Here is a 20,577-nt window from a genome sequence, read left to right as displayed (position 1 = left end):
CCAGCTAATGACATGCTCGCTAATTATTTCCATCCCACCTGCTCGTCTCTGGCTGCATACAGAGATGTCTGTCCCCATCCCCTGTCATGTTCCCATCCTCATGCTTTGTTCATTTAGACACTGTGTTTTGGAAAGTTGTATAAATGCAAATATCTAATTGCAGAAAGGAGCTCTCCCCCAATGCAGAAATGCAGCTCTGGCCCCTGGTGAGGAACACAGAGCACAACATAGACCGTTTTGACCCAGTGCAGTCGGGGTGGGGGTCTGGGGTGAGATCTGCTGGGGGGGTGAGGCTGCAGGGAAGGGTGAGGGGGGCACCAGGGCCAGGGATTTCTGTCTAACAGCATCCTGGGATGGTGAAAGGTCTCCTGGGTCTAGCAGAGCTGCAGAAAGGTGCTAAGAGCACCCATCTGTGTGTGTGCAGCCCTGGGTGGCTGCCTTGTGACCCCCTAGAAGGCTCAAAAAACATCCCTTTGAACTGCAAAAATTGGAGGGAGAGAGGGGGCCTCCTTTTCTAGAACAAACCTGGCATGGCAGATCTCCGTTTCAGCCGCCTCTGCATAGCTGAGAGTCTCTAGCTCTTATTGAAGTGTTTTCCTTTGTCCTCAAGGAACCTTTCCCACACATGGCACAGCCTGATGCTCGTCCGCTCTTGCTTTCTCATTAGCCCTGAGCCCTGTTGATTGCAGTGAGGCCGCACTGGTCGCGGCTCAGCGTTTGGAGCTGCTGCGCTTGGCTTTGTTAAGCTGGAGCAAGGGGAGGAGGAATCCGCTCCCTTTGTCTGCCTGCAGAACAGCTGGGGGCTGATCCTTTGCTTTCTCCCTCTAGCAGAAAGGCTGGAGAGAGTGACAGACAAAGCAGCGTCATGGGAATAAACCCGCTCTAGGACTTAATGAAGAGATGTCAGGGGCTTGGGGACACGGCTGGGGGGAGACGGTTGGTAATCAAAGCTGGGGATGTGCCGAGCGCTTAGAGAAGGAGAGAAAGAGGAGCTCTCTGAGGGGCAGCTTAGCGAGAAGCAGGTCAGCTGCCTTTGTAGTGAAACCCAAGCTCTCCTCACCAAACAGGGTCCCTGGCGTGTCCCCAGAGCCCGTGTCCCCGAGCAGGTCCCTCTGTGGCGCTGGGTGCTGCTGCCTGGGGCTGCTTTTGCCCATGGTGGTGCTATGCAAAGCCAGGTTTGTAAAAAAGCTCCAAGCTTACATGTTGTTTGGACTTTTCCATGTGTAGTTCCCACCCTAAGCAGCTCTCCCAGGAGTTTCTTTCCACATCTATCCCGATTTCAGGGGCTGGGGAGCTTCCCAAGCAGCTGTTGAAATGGAGAAATAAACTTAACAGCAGAGTCAATTATACTGTTAAGCATCATTCTTTATTTTATCAGTGCTGGGGAATGCTGGGGATCATCGTCCATAAGTGCTCCAATGACTGGATGCTCTCGCATTGCTTATATTCACATAATACTAAGAAATAATTTATGATGTAATTATTAGTTAAATACTAAGCACTCTGCTTCTAAACAACGTATCACTTCATCTTCTGTCTCCCTCTTGTCGTGCAGAAGGATCTAAAGCTTCAAAAATACCCCCTGGTTTTGCAGGTGGTCAGAAAGCATTGATCATGTCAATTGGTTAATGATGGGTACGTTTTTTATAACTTAATCACGATAGACATTAATTTGGCAGCTTCTCTTCACCGTGAGCTCTTGCTGTGACCCCCAGAGTGCTCCACAGCCACATCCTGTTCCATCTACTGCTTTTCCCCTAAAATCTGCTGGGAAAGGGGGCTGCTGAGACTTCAGACACATCCAGCACGTATCTGCTGCTTCCAGACAACACCCACTCGGAGACCTCTGTACCTGAAGAACTGAAGCACTTTCCCTGGTCATAAGCTTGTTTGCTTTTTACGAGCAGAGATCATAAATGGCTTTGCAAACACAGAGAGGTAACCAGGCAGCAGGAATGTGAGAAGAGTCATCGTGGGGACGATGGGTGCCCAGCAGTGAGCTGTTAGGCAGCACCAGGTTACTTAAAGTCCCTTCTGGGCTCATCAAAGGCTGGAAGGAGATGCTGTGGGACTCCAGCAACAGTCGCCTTCTTGCCAGCCACCCTTGGGAACCAGCGGCCCTTCCCTGGCTCCTCTCAGCTCGTGGGAAATCCCTTCTAGCAGGTGAGATTCCCTCTAGGAGCAGGGGAAATGCTCCGAGGTTTCCCATCGCCTCTACGGGCTCGATGGTGGCATCCACCAGTCCCAGCACGCTGGCAAACGCCAGCCGGAGGATTAAGTCTTTCCACTGCTGGTTCTCACAACTCCACCTCGAATCCTGCCATTTCTCTGCCTTGTTCCTGTGGGAAATAAGAGGCTGCGGGAGATAATCTGCTTTTGTTTGGAGCAAAAGGGCTGTGCCCGCCCTCCAGGTGATGGAGATGTGACCGATGCCAAGGCTGGGGAGCAGGGAGGTAAATCAGACGCGCCCCGACTGTAAGTAGGGGGTTGTTTTTAAGCAAGCGCTGTGCTTGTTTGGGCTGAGCGGTGCTGGACGGGCTCCCGTTCTCCTCCTGGTGCTCCGAACAGCAGGTGGCATCCCTGTGCTGAGCTGGACCAGCACCTCCTGGCACGCATCCTGCTGCAACAGGGTCTGCGGTGCTGGGCTGTGCTGCTGGGATGGACGGCAGCCTGGCTCCAAAATCCCACATTGGGTTGTGCGGGGATCCTGGTTAATAGCACAAGGATCCAGCAAATTGTAAAAAAATTATGTTCTGCATCTCCTCCAGCATTTTGTTCTCATGAACAGGCGTCGCCTCTGAGTCCAAACACCTTGCAGTAGCTATGACAGTGCTCTCTACAACTGCCTGAAAGGAGGTTGGAGCATGGAGGAGGTTGGTCTCTTCTCCCAAGTGATGGGACAAGAGGAAATGGCCTCAAATTGTGCCAGGGGAGGTTTAGATTGGATATTAGGAAAAAAATATTCGCAGAAAGAGCTGTTGGGCTTTGGAACAGGCTGCCCAGGGCAGTGGTGGAGTCACCATCACTGGAGGGTTGGACAGACGGACATGAGGTTCTCAGGGACATGGGGCAGTGCTAGAGTTAGGTTATGGTTGGGCTCGATGATCCTGAGGGTCTCTTCCAATCAAAATGATTATGTGGTTCTATGAATTTTGCTTTCAGGTTCTTCAAGCAGGTGGTCTTTAATGCTGCTGCACAGCATCTGTCAAGGAAACCTCTGTGCCGTTTGATCCTGCCCTTGCTTGCACTGCTGCAGCTCCTCGAGCTCTGCAACCGATGTCCAGGCATTAGGTAGCTGCGGAGTTTCCTTCCCAGCTGCAGGTGGCACATGCTCTGCAGCAGGTGATGCTCAGCGCTTCCATCTTCAAAACTAATACTTGATGGATCTTGTGCCTGGGACAAGGTAAAGCCTCAGTGGGAGGTTGAACCCAATGATCAAACCAGCTCTGCAAACAGGGTCTGTGATTGGAATTGTGGCGGGTGAGCTTTGGTGGCCGCATGGGGCGAGGGCTGGTGACAATCCCCTCTCTGCTCCAGAGTGGTTTGGGTATGGCACAGAGATCCCTGTGCTGCGAGGAGCAGGGGGTATGTCTATGTGCGTACAGATGCACAGAGGGGACAGTCCTGGGCGTTCGTGCAGGCAGATGTACAACTCAGTGCGTGCAAACCCCTGCGCTGCCAGCGCGTGTGTGAGCAGACACATTTGTCACCGCGGTGAGCAGATCGGGGAGCCGGCAGCTCGCACCATCACCCCACGCCTGGGTTAGTCCTGTGTGACGAGACCACATACCTGTCAGCCCTGTCACCTCCAGCCGGTCCTGCTGTCTGATTCCCAGCTGTGATGACACACCGAGCAGCTGCGAGAGATCTCAGGGAGGTTCTTGCATGAATTCACACGTTGCCGCAGTTCAGTGGGTGGCAGGCACGGACCAGGTCCTGTTGCACCACCTCGGGTGGTGATTTCCCTCCCTGCTCTGTTCCAGAGCAGCTGCTGCTGTGGTCGGGATGGTTCCTGCTCACAAAGAGGGGTTGTGGTCTCGACTGGCTGCTGCAGCCCTGCTATGTCTGGCTTCTGTGGGGTTTGTTCTTCAGAGGCAGGGAATTCAATGAACTATCCACCTCATCTCGCATCATGAGGATTACTGGTGTCTGAACATCACAAACCAAGTTCAATGCCACTTCTGTAGTATATTCAAGGGACATGTTTAAACCTCAGCGTAGAAGACCTGTTGACGTCAAAGCACATTTGCTGAACTTGGCATTTAAATTGCTGTAATCACTGCGGATGGTGATGCAAAGGGAATCTTTTAGAAATCAAGCAAACTAGAAAATAAATAGGTTTCAACCCAGCTCTCTTTCAAAAATACATTGCAAATTTGCCCTGCCTTGGGGAACTGCTGTCAGCAGCCTTGAGAATGGACTGGCAATTGTCTGCAGTACTTTTTCTTTGCTTTAAATATGTGTATTAGATCCCACAGAGACTTGCATTGAAACAGGATCGCATCTCAGTACACCGAGTGCTTTGCAGGGTGCATTGTGCCATTCTTTCTTACCAATCTTCAGGAGATCTGTCCATCTGTTTGGCAGTTCCTCCTGTCTCTGGGGAGCTGCAAGAAGCTGGTCCTTCTGCCCCAGGTGTCCCAGGAGCCCTGTGCCCACCAACCTTCTCTGCAGCCACAGCCTCTTCTCGTTTTCCAGCTCCCTAATGGGGCTCAACAAACCCCAGAGCTGGTGTGGCCGTGTCCTCACCTGAACCCCCAGCACTCGGAGCCGTGTTTGCTCAAGTCCAGGCTCTGCAGAACCATCACCGGGCGGTCCCGTTGCCGACGGCTGCGCTGGCCTTCCTGCCAAAAAGCGCCGCTTCTCATTGTCCGCGAGCAGACTTTGTCTGCATAAACAGGAAACTTCCTTAGAATGATGTCAAACAGATCTGGTTGTGGAGCAGAAATGACTCCTGCTCAGCACCACTGGTTCTGCCCGCTGGAGGAAGGTGCTCTTTGGGGTCAGTGCTGCCCTGGGACATCAGTTGATCAACCTTTTCCCGAAGAGGGGAAAACCATAGTGTTGTGTGAACGCTGCTGTACAGCATCAGTGATGAATTTCTCTTGGTCTTTATGGCTGGGAATAGAGCTCCTCCATGCTGCCAGAGCTGCAGCAGCACTGGGGAGCACTGGGAGCCCTCTGTCCCCACTGTCCCCACACGCCGTGGCCGCTGCCCTGGCCCCATTATGTCCCCAACCCTGTGGGGACAGCAGCTGCTGAGCCACTCTCGCTGCCAGCAGACAAACCCGCTCCATCGGCATCCGCCGGAGCCAGAACGGATACCGAGTCACTGTCCCGAAACACAGACGCTTCCTGCTCCGAAAATAAAAGCTCCAGCTTCTTTTAGGGGGAGTTTGCTTGCTTTTGTTTGGTTGGCTTTTAGAAATGCCTCAGCATTTCTGCAGCCCCGTGTGCTGTAATCTGCCTCGCCGTGACCTCCTAGTGCCTGGGAGCACACTGCAGGGCATCCTGGATCGTTTGATTTGTACAGTGTGCTTGATCTGTGGCAGCAGAACCCTGGATGAGATGATACCATAGAAGAATAATATAGCTAAAAATGTATTTTATTAATTATATAGATAATATTTTCTCTCCTTGGTGTGGGTAACTTGTGATCGCTGGTGCATGCACCAAACTCCCGTTAACTGTGTGTTAGACCCATTGGTGTGTGTGTGAGAGGAGAGGAAAATCCAAGCTGGAAAAAATGAGCTGGGCTTTACCCAGAGCAGCTGTGTGTCCTGAGCGGATGGATGGATGGACGGACGGATGGATGGATGGACAGATGGATGGTGGCTGCAGGCTGGTGTAACCCACAGCCCCGGTGGATTGGGGTGGAGGGGTGGCCTCTGCTGCAATCATTAGATGTGATCAGCCATAAATTACTTTTCAAAAGGCTCCTATTGGTGCTAATGTGTTTCCCTTCTTCTGCTGATGGATGGGGCCCCCAGTCGGGAGGATCAGAGCAAACCCAGTTTCCTCGGTGTTTTCGGAGGAGAAATGGGTTTCACACCTGCCAGAGCACAGCCCAGCAGCAGGTGAGGAATGCTGCCAGCTGGGAAGACACTAACGAGGCCATCGTTAAACCTTTTGTTGTCTTGGGCATTTTAACACCCAGCAGAGCTCTTCCTTTCCCTCTTGGAGGGTTCACTGTAACTATGACTTCTGGGGAAAGTTTATTCATTTACCAGTCCACAAGCAGAGGTGAATAGAGCCTCTTGTCACCAAATCTGATACCCTGTTTTCCCAAAAATAAGACCTACCCCGAAAATAAGCCCTACCCTGAAAATAAGCCCTAGCATTATTTTTGAGGATGCTCGAAAAATACTAAAAAAATAAGCCCTAGTTATATTTAATTTAAAGTCAATTTAAATAGTGGCCAGGCAGCTATACACGTAAAAAAAATGAGCATCTTTTGGAGCAAATATTGTATAAGACCCTGTCTTATTTTTGGGGAAACAGGGTAGCAGAGCTGTAGGTTTTGACCACAACATGGATGTTGTTAGCACGGAGATAATGCCACAGAATTGACTTGACAAGAATAACTGAATATAAAGTTAGGAACCTGCAAGCAAATAGAGCTCCCGTTATGGCAAAGCATCGGGTTGATTAGAGCAGCTTTGAGCAGGTTAACCTGACACGGAGCCAAATTCCTTGTCGACTTTCGTGCAGTTTTAGTGGACATGTGCCGAGCCCCGTGGTACAAAGGGCTGGAGAAACCCTGTTTAGGATTTCTAAGGCTGCAGCTGGGGGAATTTTAGTGGATTTCCCCACTGCTGAGAAAGCAGTAGCGATACTGTTACAATAGAGGATCCTTATCAGTGGATTCCAGTGGACTTAGATCTCTGTCCCTTGACATTTCCATTAAAATAGGCTTCCTGAGCCAGTCTGGAACAAAAGCATACCGAAGCATGCCTACAACACAGAAAATTGCAGAAAATCATTTATCTGCTGGAAACAGAAAGAGAAGCGACCCTTTCATCACAGGGAAAGCATCCTTATAAATCAGGGGGAGTATTAAATATGTGCTTGAAGTTAAATGCGTGCTTAAGAGCTTTCTTGGAGCGATGGGCTAAACCACGAGCGATCCCACAGCTGTCGATAGCATTAATCTGCGGGTTTGCAGCGTTCGGGAGACACAGACACTTTCATCTTGGTTAGTCAAGTGAAATCGCTTTGTTTATTGCAATAAGGCAGGTTTGTACCTTCCCCCTTCAGCTCTTCTGCAATCTCTGGGCTGTGCCTGAACAGGATCCTATCTGTTTACTTTGACATTGAAATTACAGCAGTTTAGTTAATCTCATCTCTACCTTGTTTATCTTCCCTATGGGCCCTGCTGGCCACTTGCAGATTGAAAAGCGGCTCTTGTTACTGTACAGTCAATAATTTATTGGCGCGACTCCACTTCAGCACAGTATCATCTCCAGACATACTAGTTGGAGGTGGCTCGTTTTAAAGAGAGATTTGCCCATGGGTTGCAGTGTTCTCAGCTTAAGGGGAGGTCTGAGGGTGCAAAGGATGTAGGACCAGTCTGAAGCTGCAAGTGGTTCATCCCTGACACCCTGTTGAGAAACACAGTTGCCACACGGCCACTGGTGATAAAGATCAAGGGCAGTGGCAGTACCAGATACCTCTGTGTCCTGACTCTATTGGAATTATATTATGCGTATCTTGGTGAAAAGCTGGTGATTCTGATCTATTTTAGGATTTTTGTTTCTTCCGGAGAATTTCCAGTTTTACAAAAGGCCTCAAAGAATGACATTTTCATAGAAAATAGCTTAGATACAATGAAATTAAAAGTCTTCTCATTGACAACTGGCCACTTTTCCAGCTCTATTGGCACCTATTCACAAAGTAAAGTACGAAACAGCAAGTTTGGTTTGGGGCACATAAATGGTAACAACTCTGCGTAGATTAATCCTTCCACCCAATAGCTTGAGTTCCTTGCAAGGTCTGGAGCATCATGGATCATCTTTAGAGTTTTGTTTAAACTAATGAATGATTTTACAGGAATTATCATCCATAAAAAGCCACTAATTTGAAATTATTATGCAACAAAATAGGTATAAATTTGCTGTTTGTATACCTCAGAAAAATACTTTTAGTATACTAAAAAGGGGCATGGCCATCTCCCAAAATTATCAGTGGTTTTGGCTGATTGTAGTGATCTAGGTGTTCCTGCTCCGCCAGGGGGACTGAACTGGATGAGCTTTCTAGGTTCCTTCCAACCCCTGATACTCTGGGATTCTGTGATTAGAAAATGGCAATAGCAACCCAGCTCCTAAAACTCCAAGGACCCTAATAAGACAGCCATGGATGAGCAGGAGTTTGGTGCCTATTGTTATACCCACACTGCAAGGCAAACGCCAACAGGTCATTTCTAATCTCCATTTTCTGCTACTCAAATCGCAAACCCAGCCAGGGGACTGTGACACCTGCCTGGGTCTCATCCTGACACGCTCTGGCGTGGCCATGGTACCCCGGGCCATTGCACAGCTCCATCCTATGTCACCTCTATGCTTGGGGACACAAAGCGCACAGAGAGGGGCCGGTGCAGGATTAGCTCATCCCTCGTGAGCCCCCGCTCTGCCTCACCCTGCCCTGAGCTGCTGGAAGTGCTGGGAAAATCCAGGTCTGAGTGCGGGGATGAGTAATGCCGCAGTTATCTCTTTCTTCAATCAATACGGTGTGTCCTCACACATGCCAGAGCTGGGCAAGAGCTTTTGTTTTGGCTGCTTTGGGAAAGAATCGCATTCTTTTAATATCTCAAAACAAAGATTTACCACAGGGTGCAAAAAAGACCACACGGGAAGGTGCTGTGGAGTTAACCAGAATTGTCCGTAAAAAGCGGTTGCGTGGGAGCGCCTGAGCAGCCAGCAGACGTTTCCCCCCGGCTCTGCTCATGTAACACACTGCTCCCCCAGGCCCTGCATCCAGGAGGGCAAAGCATCGTCCTGTGGTGATGGTTGTGCTGCTCAAGCCTCTCTGATTTTGTCCTCAATATGGATTTGTTTTTATTCAGAGAGCCCTGGGTGCATTGTGGCTCCCTGCAGCAAACCACATCTCTGTGTGTGTCTTAGCTGGCTGTATGTCTGTGTCCCTCTGTCCCTGCATCTTTCCTGCTGTCAGACCCCCGGGTGCTTTGCTCAGCATCCTCCCACCGCTCTGGTCCTGTGGCGGGTGCACTCGATCACCTCCCAGCCCCTTGGGTGTGAGTCTCTCCCTGTATCATCTTCTGGCAAGAGTCCTCAACCCCCCCAGTTCACCGGACACCCTTTTACACTCCCTGTGTCCCCCCCACTTTGCTCCCCGCTTCTCTGGGAAAGGAGGGGGGGTGGGCGAGTCCTCCTTTGCACCCAGATTGTGGGTCCCCCCCCTGCACCCACCTCCGCGTGTCCCCTTGTTCCCCGCTCTCCCGTTCTCATCTCCCAGGCCCGTGGGTTCCCCAATTTGCACCCCCCCGCCCGTAGGGTCTCCCCGCAGCCCGGCTCCCCCCGCCCCGTTCTCTACCGGCTCCCGGGCGGGGCGGTCGCCGCCGGGCGGCCAATGGGCGCGGGGGGGCGCGGCCGGCGGGGCCGCCGCATTTAGCGGCCGGGCCGGGTCGGGCTGTACTGAGAGGTGGCGGAGCCGGGAGCGGGGCCGGAGCGGGCCATGGAGCGGGCGGCGGGGCCGGGGGGAGCGCTGGCCGAGGGGCTTATCAAGTCTCCGCGGCCGCTGATGAAAAAACAGGCGGTGAAGCGGCACCACCACAAGCACAACCTCAAGCACCGCTACGAGTTCCTGGAGACGCTGGGGAAAGGCACCTACGGGAAGGTGAAGAAAGCCCGGGAGCGCTCCGGGAAACTGGTAAGGGTTCCTCCATCCCCGGTGCATCCTCACCGGCAGCCGGTGCGGGGTTCCTGAGCATCCTCTTGCTCTGAGCAGCTCGGCTGCGGTGCGTCCCCAGCCGGTAACCGGGGAGGTGCAGCCCCCGCCCGGCCCCGCTCCCGGCTGCGGCGCTGCCGTCCCCAGGCCGATGTCGCCGGCGGGGACACCCCGGAGGGACCTCGCACCCCCTCCCCGGGGGCTGTTTGCAGCTCCTCTCGCCCACTTGACCGTGTCAGGCTTCCTGGTGAAAGGAGCCCACAGATATCCGGCAGTCAAGAGCAAATATTGCACTTGAGTCTCAAGGATTTTTCCCTTCCTCTTGCCCTGGTTAGTGGCTGGTTTTGCCTCTTGGCAGCGGTGTGAGGCAACGCCAGCAAAGCCGAACCCCTCTGAGCCCTGTCTGATTGGAATCGTGACTTAATCAATGCCTCTGGTGCAGAACGGGACCCCCAAAAAGCACTTGCACACCCACCCCCATGAGTGATGCGGGTCCACCTGCGTGGCCCAGCAAGGCTCTGAGAGCTGCTCAGAAGATCGGGGTGGGAGGTTGGATCACTAAGGTCAAGGAAAACAGCCGTAAATCTGAGAGGTTTTCTTGTGTAGTGCAACAGCTCTTAATGAAGTCAAATCTGCCATTTCCATTAGCCCATCGGATTCTGAAGGAGCTGCTGTTTTGCTGCATAATCAGAGCCTTGAAATGCGGCTCACACCCACAGACCTAGAAGGATCCCTCCCCTCGGGATGGGCGAGAAGACTTGGCTTTCCCTGCCTGCACCTAACAAAGCTTGTGCAGGGAATCTCTGAACTGCCAGAAAACTCACCCATCTGTGGAAGCCCCTTAGGACAGCAACTCATTTGTCTAGCAGCATTACCCCATTATAATGCAAATTAAATACACAGGACAATGACTCTTCAATAAATGCTGGAGATAGTCAAAGGCTTGACTACCTAGTACCTCAACTAGCTGGCTGTGTAGGAACTGGAGGCTTAACCACAAATCTCTCCTTCCCACAAATTCTTTCTTGTAGCACTCAGCATTTCCGGACCTGTTTAATCTTCAAGCTTATCCTGAGCTGGGTTGTTATTTGCTCCTTCTCTAAGTGGCTTTCACTTCCTAAACACAGAGGTGTGAGCAGGTGCTGCTGCCTCCGCTGGTCACCCCTCGTGGGCTCCGATCCCACGTTACCGGCTGAGGCTGTAACACTGGAGCTGCTCCATGCGTGGTTTTTGCCTCGGGCTAATCAGAAACCATCTCTATCAGATGCACTGAATATTGAACCATCTTGTTTTACTGCCTAGCTTTCCTTTAGCCTCAGAATTTTAACCAGCCTACCTGGAATTGGCTCAGAGCAAGGTGTGTCTAATGAGTTGGTAGACTGCAGGAAAGAGCAGGCTCCCACACCTAAAGGGTTTTTGGGGGCTTCCATGAAGATTCTTTGTCTTTAAAACTTGTTTTCTGGTTAGAAATCCTTTAGGTGATATAATGCTCACATCTTCTGGTGGATACTTCCCTTCCCACCCCTTGGAAAATAGTTGTCTGTGAAATATCAAGCAGGTGGGAAGGGATTTGCTGGCTCTTTTTTGTTTCCTTTTCTTTTCCCCTGTATCTTTTGGTTTGAAGATGCAGTAACGTGTGCAATGGTGGTGCAAACTGGCTCCTGCACCTGTTTGCATGGCAGCATTTGGCCTTTTTTCCTTGCAGCCTGGTGTTTCTCCCAGCCTGGTTCCCCATCCCTGGCCTGCAGCCAAGTGAAGTAGAAAGAGGAGCCTCCCGTGGGACTCAATTGCAGTGTCAGAGACGCATTTGTGGGTTTGTGTGGTGTCAAGGGGAAGGCAGCACCTGGAATATTCCAAAACAGCAAAGCCTCTTTTGATCTCTAGTAAGGGGCAAACCCCAGTCTCTTCCCTAGTGGGTTGTGATCCATATTTCATGGAGCATGAAATGCTGCACTTGCAACCTGGAACAACTTCTGAAGTGCTGCCTGAGGTTGTAGCTTAATGCATTTTTCAGCAGCTGCTGAAAATACCTGTTCTGCCCCCAAAAAGCTTTTAATTAAAAGCCTTTTTGACTTGGAAAGTACTCTCGAGTTCTCTACGCTCCTGCAGCAGGACTTCTCAGGGCTGTTTCCTGCAGGAGATTCTTCTCCGAGCACCAGTGGTGGAGGCTGTGACAGTGTCTGTCCCCAAAGCTGCTGGTCCCTGTCTCCGGGGTGGTCAGGCACAGCCTTTTCTGTCTCGATGGGAGCTCCTCTGCTGCCAGCCCTGTTAGGGAGGGGACGTTTTGGAACAAAGCTGCACCCCTGGGGAAGGATGGGCTGGCCAAGGGATTAACCTCCCTGGCAGATGGATAACTAATCCCACCGCGATGGTTTGGGCTCTGTGGGTTGAGATGTGGACCCTCCAGTGCCAGATCCTTGCTGTGCGTTTCCCAACCGTTACACAGACGCTGCCTGCGGGCAGCACTCAGCAAGGAGAGCCTGGGGTTGTCCCAGCACCCTAAACCTGCTGCAGCCCTGATTGCATCTGCCCTGGAGGTCACTAACTGCCGGGCTCATTAAATACAGTCGGTGGCATCTCCTACAGCTTCCTGTGCTGGCAGCCTGGAGACACTCGGTGTTTTTATGAACAGCGGATCTTGCACTGAGCCCCTGCTCAGCACTGGGTGTGCACAAGCATCTTGGTGAGCAAGTGAGTGTGCTGCGTGCCCCCCAAAATGCTGAGGCTGTTGGGTTGAATGTTGAGCTTTAGCAGGGAGATGAATAGAGCGAGAGGGCAGGAGCAGGCTGGCTGGCTGCATAAAGGCTTTGCCTGCATTCTAATGGGGTCAGGTAATCAGGGGCCAGAGCAAAAAGATATTGTTAAACTTTAAGCTGTGAACCTAGCGCAAAGGTCAGGGAGAAGAATACCTGACTTTCGAGAAGCTATTAGGTGCCTTCAGTATTGCTTGGTACAGGAACTTGGGCCTGGGTTATTGAACTTCTCTTGACCAGAGTCCATTCTGCTTGGTTGCCCCAAGCCCTGGTGTGGGCGCGATGCTTCTGCTGGGAGGGGGTGTCTGTGGCCCCTCTTCCCGTTGCTGGGAGACGGGTGTGGAGTGTGGGGGTCCCTCGATGGGATTAATGCTGTTCCGCATTCTTGTCCGATACAAAAAAAGAAAAAAAGAGGTTCTGCTGGATTCAGTTGTAAATTCAACCCTAGGAGCACATTGTCTCTCCCCAGCCCCTTTGAAAGAGGATTAGAAGGCGTCTATTCTCCAGCCCTTACTCTTCTTTCTCCTCCCCTTTCAATTTCCTTGTAGAAGGGGAACATGAAAACTCAAGTGAAAGCTGGGAAAGCAGCTCACTGTGTCTCCCGGTCCCATGTCTAGGTGGGATCTGCTCCGTAATACCAAACTTTCCCTTACCTCTATGTAATCAGCTCCTTGAAATAAGTATTTGCGAAGGAAAATGAAACCCGTTGGTTTTATTGTATTTTTTTGTTTCCATGACCCCAAGAAGATGTTGTTGTTGTTATCTTCCAAGTCATGTGTGCAGGTCACATTCCTCTGGCTGGCTGTGGTCCAGCGGTGACTGTAGCCTGGGACACGATTCCCGTAATGCACGGCACATCAATGAGGAGCTGGGCTGCGCTACCTGTGGGAGGAGGCTTGGGGGGCTCCTCTGGTAGGAGCTGGCAGCGAGTTTCCCTTGTGGGGGGCGACAGCTTGTATACAGCAACAAGGCTTGGAAATGATGAAAACCTCACTGATGAAGCTCACTTCTGTAAAAGGCTTTGGGAAGCTGCGATGCCCCCAACAACCAGGTGACCCAATGCATGTGTGCTCATCCACAGGTGGCGATTAAGTCAATCCGGAAAGACAAAATCAAGGATGAGCAGGACCTTGTCCACATTCGGAGAGAGATTGAGATCATGTCCTCCCTCAACCACCCTCACATCATTGCTGTCCATGAAGGTGAGCCCTCCTCTCCCCTCTCCAGCATCATCCCTGAGCGGAGCATCCCCCGTGGTGCTGGGGACCGGGGCTGGCTCTGCAGCAGCACAGTTGGCTCTCGTTGCTCTTCTCTCTGTTCATTCGGAGCAGAAGCCGTTTGCTGGTGACTCAGCAGCGCAGGCAGAGCAGATGCTGCCGGGCTGTGGTTTCCCCACCCGCATGCAGAGCAGCGGTGAGGGGAAATACTGCTCCAGAAATAGCTGCTTCCCATCCCCTCTCGCCCAGAGAGGAAAGCTGGCTCCAAAAGTTTCCTGGCCTTTAGAGGCTGGAAGCCTTGGTGCTGCTGTTGGTGAGAGGCTGTGCTGTGGGGGCAGCTGGCAACTGGGGTTCCCCGTGATGCTCCACGTGGCTCCGGTTGTGCTAGATGCTCATCCCAGACATGGGAAATGCATGCTCAGGGAACCGGAGCGGTGGGAATCTCTGCGGCTCTGCTCTCAGCCTGAGGCAGGAGCTCATTTGGGTACCAGAGTCCTTTGCCTTCCCTCCCCTGGGGCGTAGGAAAACCAAACCATGAAGAGCTGGGAGAGCTGGTGCTGCTGGGCTCGGCTTTATGGCTGGGGTGTCAGGGCAACACCAGCAGTGGGTGAGGGGGGTCTCTCGGGTTCTAGCTGCGATCAGACTTGGAGCACATCTCCAGCTGGATCAGGCTTTGCTTAAACACTGAGTCCCTTTGCTTCAAGCCCAGCATGGCCCGTGCTCCTCAGGGCTGGCTTCTCGCGCTGTGGCTGGTGCCGGGGTTATGGCCACCTCGCCGGCGTACGTGAGGTACCCAGAGTCCTTTTGTCCTCTAAACAAAAGCAAATGGGTTGGCAGTTCGTACGCAGTGTTTGAAGGGGCTGAGTCACGCTGGCTGTTGGAATTCAAAAATATTGAGGTAGCTTTCTGCAAACAGGAAGAAAATGCTCTGCCTCTTGGCTTGAGCCTGAGCCTTGTTGGGAGCAATGGGGACACGCAGAAAGGCTGCCCGGCCATGCCAGCCGGTAGCTCCATCGCCTTCCCCCTTGGCAGGGCTCTATTTAGCAAAGAACCACGTGTCTTAGACACTGTCTGGTGGAGCAAAGCCCTTTCTCCTGTGCTCTGTGGCTGCGGAGGCTGCTTGGCCAGCAGCCCTGGTGGCACTGAGAGACACGGGTGGCAGCTCTGGTTGTCCCCTGTCTGACCAGAGAGCAGGTACCTGCAGAAACCCCAGCACCTTCTGGTTTGCAAACCAGACTGAGGGCACAGGCGATGGGTTGGGCAGTGTGTTAGAGTCTGTTTGAGCTCCACCTGCTCATTAATAGGCACGTGCTAACTAGAAATACCTTACCTCTGAGCATCCCTCCTAACACCCTGTGGCTTCCCATCTCCGCGCAGTGTTTGAGAACAGCAGCAAGATCGTCATCGTAATGGAGTACGCCAGCAAGGGGGACCTGTACGACTACATCAGCGAGCGGCAGCGGCTGACGGAGCAGGAGGCACGGCACTTCTTCCGGCAGGTCGTGTCTGCCGTCTACTACTGCCACAAGGTGGGTCGGCACCGCGCTTCCCACCACCTTCCGTGCCCCATGGGGATGCTCAGCCTGGGCTGGGAGGTGAGGGGAGCTGGGGGCTGTTGGGTTAATCTTGCCTCTTATCAAAGGGTGTGGCAGCTTTGGGAAAGTCCTTGCCTTGGTTTTTCACTGCCATAGTGTGGGGCTGACTAACCCTGCCAGGGAGTTACTGACTCCTGTTCCACCCACCCATAGGGAGATGCCCAGGGCTGAAAGCCAAGCCCTGTGTCGCCCATCTTGTCCTCTGGAAGGGGTGTAAAGCTATAGGGCTCTATCTGGGGCTATATGACAAGCTGGAAAGACCCTTGAGCCTGTGGGTCTCCCCAGAGGATGCTCTAAGGCCACGTCTGGTCATACCTTGGTCCTGGGTTGCAGGGCAACCCCTGAACCCAAAGCAAAGCCAAGTCTTGTTAGGCGGGCAGCTTTAGGTCCCAGCAGAGCATGGAGCTGTGCCTGCTGTGCCCTGGTGGGTGCTGGCACCAGCTGCACTGCTGTGTGCAGGGTGCCGGTGCAGGGTGCTGCCCTGCTCATGCTCCCGAGCAGCACAGGGAGCTGGTAGCGCCCATGTCAGGACGTGGTTTACAGCCCATCCTCACCCATATATCCAGGGTTATTTACTGCTCGCCTGATTGCCGTCACCATGCCCTGTTTGCGTGCTGTGGTGCTGGTGAACGGCAGTGACCTCCCCGTGCTGCCTTTCTCTTCCTCAAACATGCTGTGGACTGAATTCAGCTTTCCCTTCCCTCCTGCAGAACGGGATCGTTCACAGGGACCTGAAGCTGGAGAACATCCTTCTTGATGCAAATGGGAACATCAAGGTGAGGGGCTGGCAGAGCTTGATTGTGCTTTGGGTGTCACCCAAAGGGGTCTCAGGGATGCTGCACAGCGTGGAGGGACCAGGGGTGGCCATGACACCCTGGTGTCCCCAGGCCACATGGTCCCCTGCAGCTCTGGGAAGCATTTGCTGGCATCACCTGTGCCACTGTTTGCCCGGGACATGAGGAGCCAGGAGGGCGCCTGTGCCTGCCCCACTATCTGTGCCCGGCAGCTGAGCCTCAGCGCTGCCTATTCCAGCCATAATTGTGTATCAGACTGCTGATAAGAGGGCAAAGTCTGAACACTGAGGTCAAAGCACAACCAGCTGCGTAAGAAATGGCTCTTCCAGTGAAAGTCCCGCTCCCCATATGTGCCAGCCAAGGTGTGGGGCAGCTCCCTCTCCACTGGCCCCCAGCGATGCTTTTTGCCCCGGCCGGGAGCGCTGCAGCCTGGGGAGAAAGGGTGCAACCGCAGCTGGGGATCGGTGCGGTTGGTGATAAACAGGCTCTGGGGCTTTTATCTCTGTAAGGGGTAATTTTGCAATTGGGAGCTCGTGAGCAGGGACTGTACCTTCTGCTCATTGAGAGGTGACGGGCATAATGAGCGTAATGAATGGCTGTGTGCAAGGTGGAGCAGACAGGGACTGAAGCAGCCTTGTGTGGCAGTGAAGGAGCTGGAGGAGAGCCCAGTGGCTCTCCCTCTAACCACATCTTTGCAGCCGACTCTTAATTCTGGCATGCTGGTGATGGGGCTGGAGGGGCAGAGCCGTGGGGCAGCTGCTGTGGTGGCTGGGATGAGCTTTTTGGCAGGGGGAGAAGGGCAGGAGCAGCCTCAGGGGTGGAAAGCTGGGGTGATGCCTCTCCCTGAACAGACCGAAGGCACCCAGGGCCAGGGTGGGCACCAGGGTGCTGAGGGTGCCACTGGTTTCAGCCAAACCTGCAGCTCGAGAGTTTCAGGTGACAGCACTGCTCGACAGGGAAAGGGGAACTTTGCTGCTTGATAACAGCCATAAATGTCTCCCTAGATTGCAGACTTTGGCCTGTCCAATGTTTACCAGCAAGACAAACTTTTGCAGACGTACTGCGGCAGCCCTCTCTATGCATCTCCCGAAATCATCAATGGAAGGCCATACAAGGGCCCGGAGGTGGGTTGTCCTTCACTCCCGGTGTGGTGGGGTGTCCTGCTGCCTCTTCACTTGGGCCTGGGGAAGTGCTGGGTGTTTTCCCAGAGGAACATTGTGGACAGAGCTCTCCACATGTGGTTTGGGGTCAGAATAGGTCCCCTAAGACCAAGCACCACATGGTCAGCGGGCTGGATGAGGTGGGATGCAACTGGCTGGGCTGCCAGTTGGGAGGTTCTAGTGGGGGGTCCTGCCCAACTGGGGGGTTTGGGGCAGTCTGGACCCTCTGTCCCCCCACTCCAGGCTCATCTGTCCCTCTGGCAGGTGGACAGCTGGTCCCTGGGCGTTCTCCTCTATGTCCTGGTCCACGGCACAATGCCATTCGATGGCCACGACTACAAGACTCTGGTCAAGCAGATCACAAGCGGGGACTACCGGGAGCCCACCAAGCTGTCGGGTGAGCAGACCCCCACCATCCCACACATCCCCTCTCCCCATCCCACACTCCCTTCCCTGCCTGACCTTCCTTCTCCTCAGATGCCTGTGGGCTGATCCGCTGGATGCTGATGGTGAACCCTGAGCGCCGTGCCACCATCGAGGACATCGCCACGCACTGGTGGGTGAACTGGGGCTACAAAATGCCTATCGGAGAGCAAGAGCTACTGCGGGAGAGCGAGTCCCCCCTGGCCACGGTGGCAGAGTGGCTTCGCCGTTCCTCCCGGCCCCTCCTGGAGAACAGCTCCAAGGTGCGATGCTTCTTGAAGCAGCACATCCCCGGTGTGACTGTGGAGCGGCAGCGCTCTCTCAAGAAGTCCAAAAAGGAGAACGATGTCTCCCATGCGCTGCAGGAGGTGGCCCTGGCCCCAGAGAACCCTTCCAAGTCCATCCTCAAGCGGCCCAAGGGCATCCTGAAGAAGAGAAACTCCTGCGAGCAGAAGGTGCCAGGTCCCGGCCCCCCGCTGGCAGCAGCCGTGGGAGAGGCGACGGGTGAGGATGATGAGGTGGCTGCTGTGGGTCTCACCCACATCCTGCCCTCAGGGATGCTGCCTGGTGGCACAGGTGACAGAGCGGTGCCCATGGCCGTGCCCAAGAAGGGAATACTTAAAAAGCCTCCGACGAGGGAGTCGGGGTATTACTCATCCCTGGAGTGCTGCGAGTCTGGGGATGTCCTGGATGCGGGGAGCTTGGACCTCGATGGGAGTGTGTTTGCTGACACCCCCTCCCCAGAGCAAGGTCCCCAGGGCCTCCCTGCCCGCAGGAAAGGCATCCTTAAGCACAACGGCAAGTTCTCCTCCAGAGGCGCGCGGCCAGACAGCCCCCCTGGGCCAGGCTTTGGGGGTTTCAGTGAGGTGCCCCTGCCCCAGGTACCCCGTGCCCGCCCGGCCAGCGCCGTCAGCGAGGACAGCATCCTCTCCACAGAGTCCTTCGACCAGCTCGACCTGCCCACCCGCGTCCCCCCTGGCAGCGGGGGCATGCGGGGCTGTGTCTCTGCCGACAGCCTCTTGCGGTTGGAAGAGGAGGAGGAGGCAGAGGAAGGGCGCAGGTTGCGCCGCTGGACTGTGACCCATTGCCGGAGCCCCCTGGGAGAGAGCAGCTTGTCCCTTGCGGGCTGTGACAATGTCACTGAGGTCTACCGGCGTGCCCTGGCCATCGGCATGAAGCTGAGCTGAGGGCACCTCTTGTCAGGGCTCCCCGGGGGGGTGTGTGTTGGGGAGGGGGCTGAGCCCCCCTGCCCCAGGGCTGCTGGAGCGGCTGAGCCACATCCCAGCTATTTATTTTGCAGCCTTGGGGAGGGAGCCGTGGTGGCTGTGGGGTGTTGGTGAGGGGACACCCCAAAACCAGGACATTAAATGGACCAAAGTAATCCAGCCACCACCCCCGTGGAGGGGCTGGGGGGTCCCAGGGGCTCCTCGCTGCTGTCCCCCCTCACAAACAGGCTCATCTCATTGGGGGGAGGGGGAAACTAAGGTCTTGGGGGGGGGATTTTTTTTCTTTGCACTGATTTTGGCTGCACAAGGTAACAGATGGGGCGGGTGATATACCTCAACCCAGCTGGAGATGGAGCAGGGGCTGGGAGGTGCTGGTAATGGGGTCCAACCAGCCAGACCCCAGCCCTTCCCTCTCCTGTACTGACAAACCCAACTGGATCTGACCGAAACCCCACTCTGAGAAGATGCTCTGATGCCAACTTTTTAATGTTGAAAGGAGTGAAAAAAAGTGCCTTTGGTGAGGCGCTGCTTCTTTATTTATTGCCTTTGTCCAACTTGATGTAAAAGTTCAGCAGCACGGGCTGTGTCTGGCTCCGTACTGGCCCCCGGCTTGCGGGGGGTGAAGTGTTTGTGCCCTTATGTCTCCTGTGCCGCACATCGAAGCTCCGTTGCACTATTGCCGTGTGTTTGCTGGCCCTTGCCCTTCTCCAGGGTGTGTGTGTTTTCTCCTGCTTCCTCCAAAGTGGTCTTGAGAAAACCATTAAATGAAAAGCAAACGGTAGATGTGAGTTGTTCTCTTGATTCCTGTTCTCATGCAGCTTGAGGGGGGGAACAGGGGGTTTTGGTGGGGGGCTGCTGGCTCCAGCTCCCCATTCTGTGCCGGTGGCTGTTGGTTCCCATGGGGACAGGGCTTTGCATGGTGCTGGCTCTTGCCCTGGTGCAGGTAAGCATGAGTTGGCTCCAGACGCAGCTTCTGTGGCTTCTAACATCTGCTGTGGCACTGAAACCAGCTTTATTGCTCTACGAAGCGCTGTAACCATTTCCCATTTCCAGTTGGGTTAATAGGAGCCATTTTGGGTGTCCTCTACCCTACAGGAATGCTGCCCCTCATCACACCGGGCTGAAGCCATGTGGGGGGGACACGCACGCTCGGCCCCCCGCCGCGCATTCCCCGCATGCTTCCCGCGCCATTAAGAAACACTGGAGCACTTAAAGCCGCTCCAAGGGCATCCAGCTTAGCCAGGGCAAAGTCCTGGTGCCCCGTGGGCTGCCAAGGCGGGATGGGGTGAGCTGGGGGCTGCAGCACCCATGGGTGCAGGGCATAGAGCATCCCAAGGTGGGGGTCAGATTGGGCTGGGTTTTCAATGGCCACTGAGGGACAGTCTCCTTTTTGGAAAGCACCTGAGGGTTTGGTTTCTGGAGCATCCTGGGGTGCTGTGGTCCTGTTTTGTTAATGATTTGCAGGAAAACATTATTGCAGGCTGGCTTCAGAGTCGGGCTGAGCTG

At 54.1% G+C, this 20,577-nt stretch overlaps 1 protein-coding gene across 1 annotated transcript; it reads left to right on the top strand.

Annotated features, from left to right (window-relative positions):
- The first annotated feature begins 9,642 nt into the window (after positions 1 to 9,642).
- On the top strand, positions 9,643 to 19,852 carry NUAK2 (NUAK family kinase 2). Its single transcript, XM_065038339.1, has 7 exons — positions 9,643 to 9,885; positions 13,738 to 13,858; positions 15,251 to 15,402; positions 16,179 to 16,244; positions 17,267 to 17,386; positions 17,687 to 17,819; positions 17,900 to 19,852. Exons 1-7 carry the CDS (start codon positions 9,691 to 9,693, stop codon positions 19,030 to 19,032), a joined length of 1,920 nt encoding a protein of 639 aa, XP_064894411.1. The 5' UTR covers positions 9,643 to 9,690; the 3' UTR covers positions 19,033 to 19,852.
- The last annotated feature ends 725 nt before the right edge of the window (positions 19,853 to 20,577 follow it).

Source organism: Columba livia, chromosome 22, assembly GCF_036013475.1.
Source record: "Columba livia isolate bColLiv1 breed racing homer chromosome 22, bColLiv1.pat.W.v2, whole genome shotgun sequence".
NCBI classification, from domain to species: domain Eukaryota; kingdom Metazoa; phylum Chordata; class Aves; order Columbiformes; family Columbidae; genus Columba; species Columba livia.
Note: the sequence above shows the minus strand (reverse complement) of the source record. Positions and strands in the feature narration are given on the sequence as shown.

What these genes read in the sequence shown, in the direction of transcription:
- NUAK2 (XM_065038339.1), top strand. Translation starts at nt 9,691, where the DNA reads ATGGAGCGGGCGGCGGGGCCGGGGGGAGCGCTGGCCGAGGGGCTTATC. An exon ending in GGGAGCGCTCCGGGAAACTG is followed by an intron (nt 9,886 to 13,737) that starts GTAAGGGTTCCT and finishes GCTCATCCACAG; the next exon opens with GTGGCGATTAAGTCAATCCG. An exon ending in CATCATTGCTGTCCATGAAG is followed by an intron (nt 13,859 to 15,250) that starts GTGAGCCCTCCT and finishes ATCTCCGCGCAG; the next exon opens with TGTTTGAGAACAGCAGCAAG.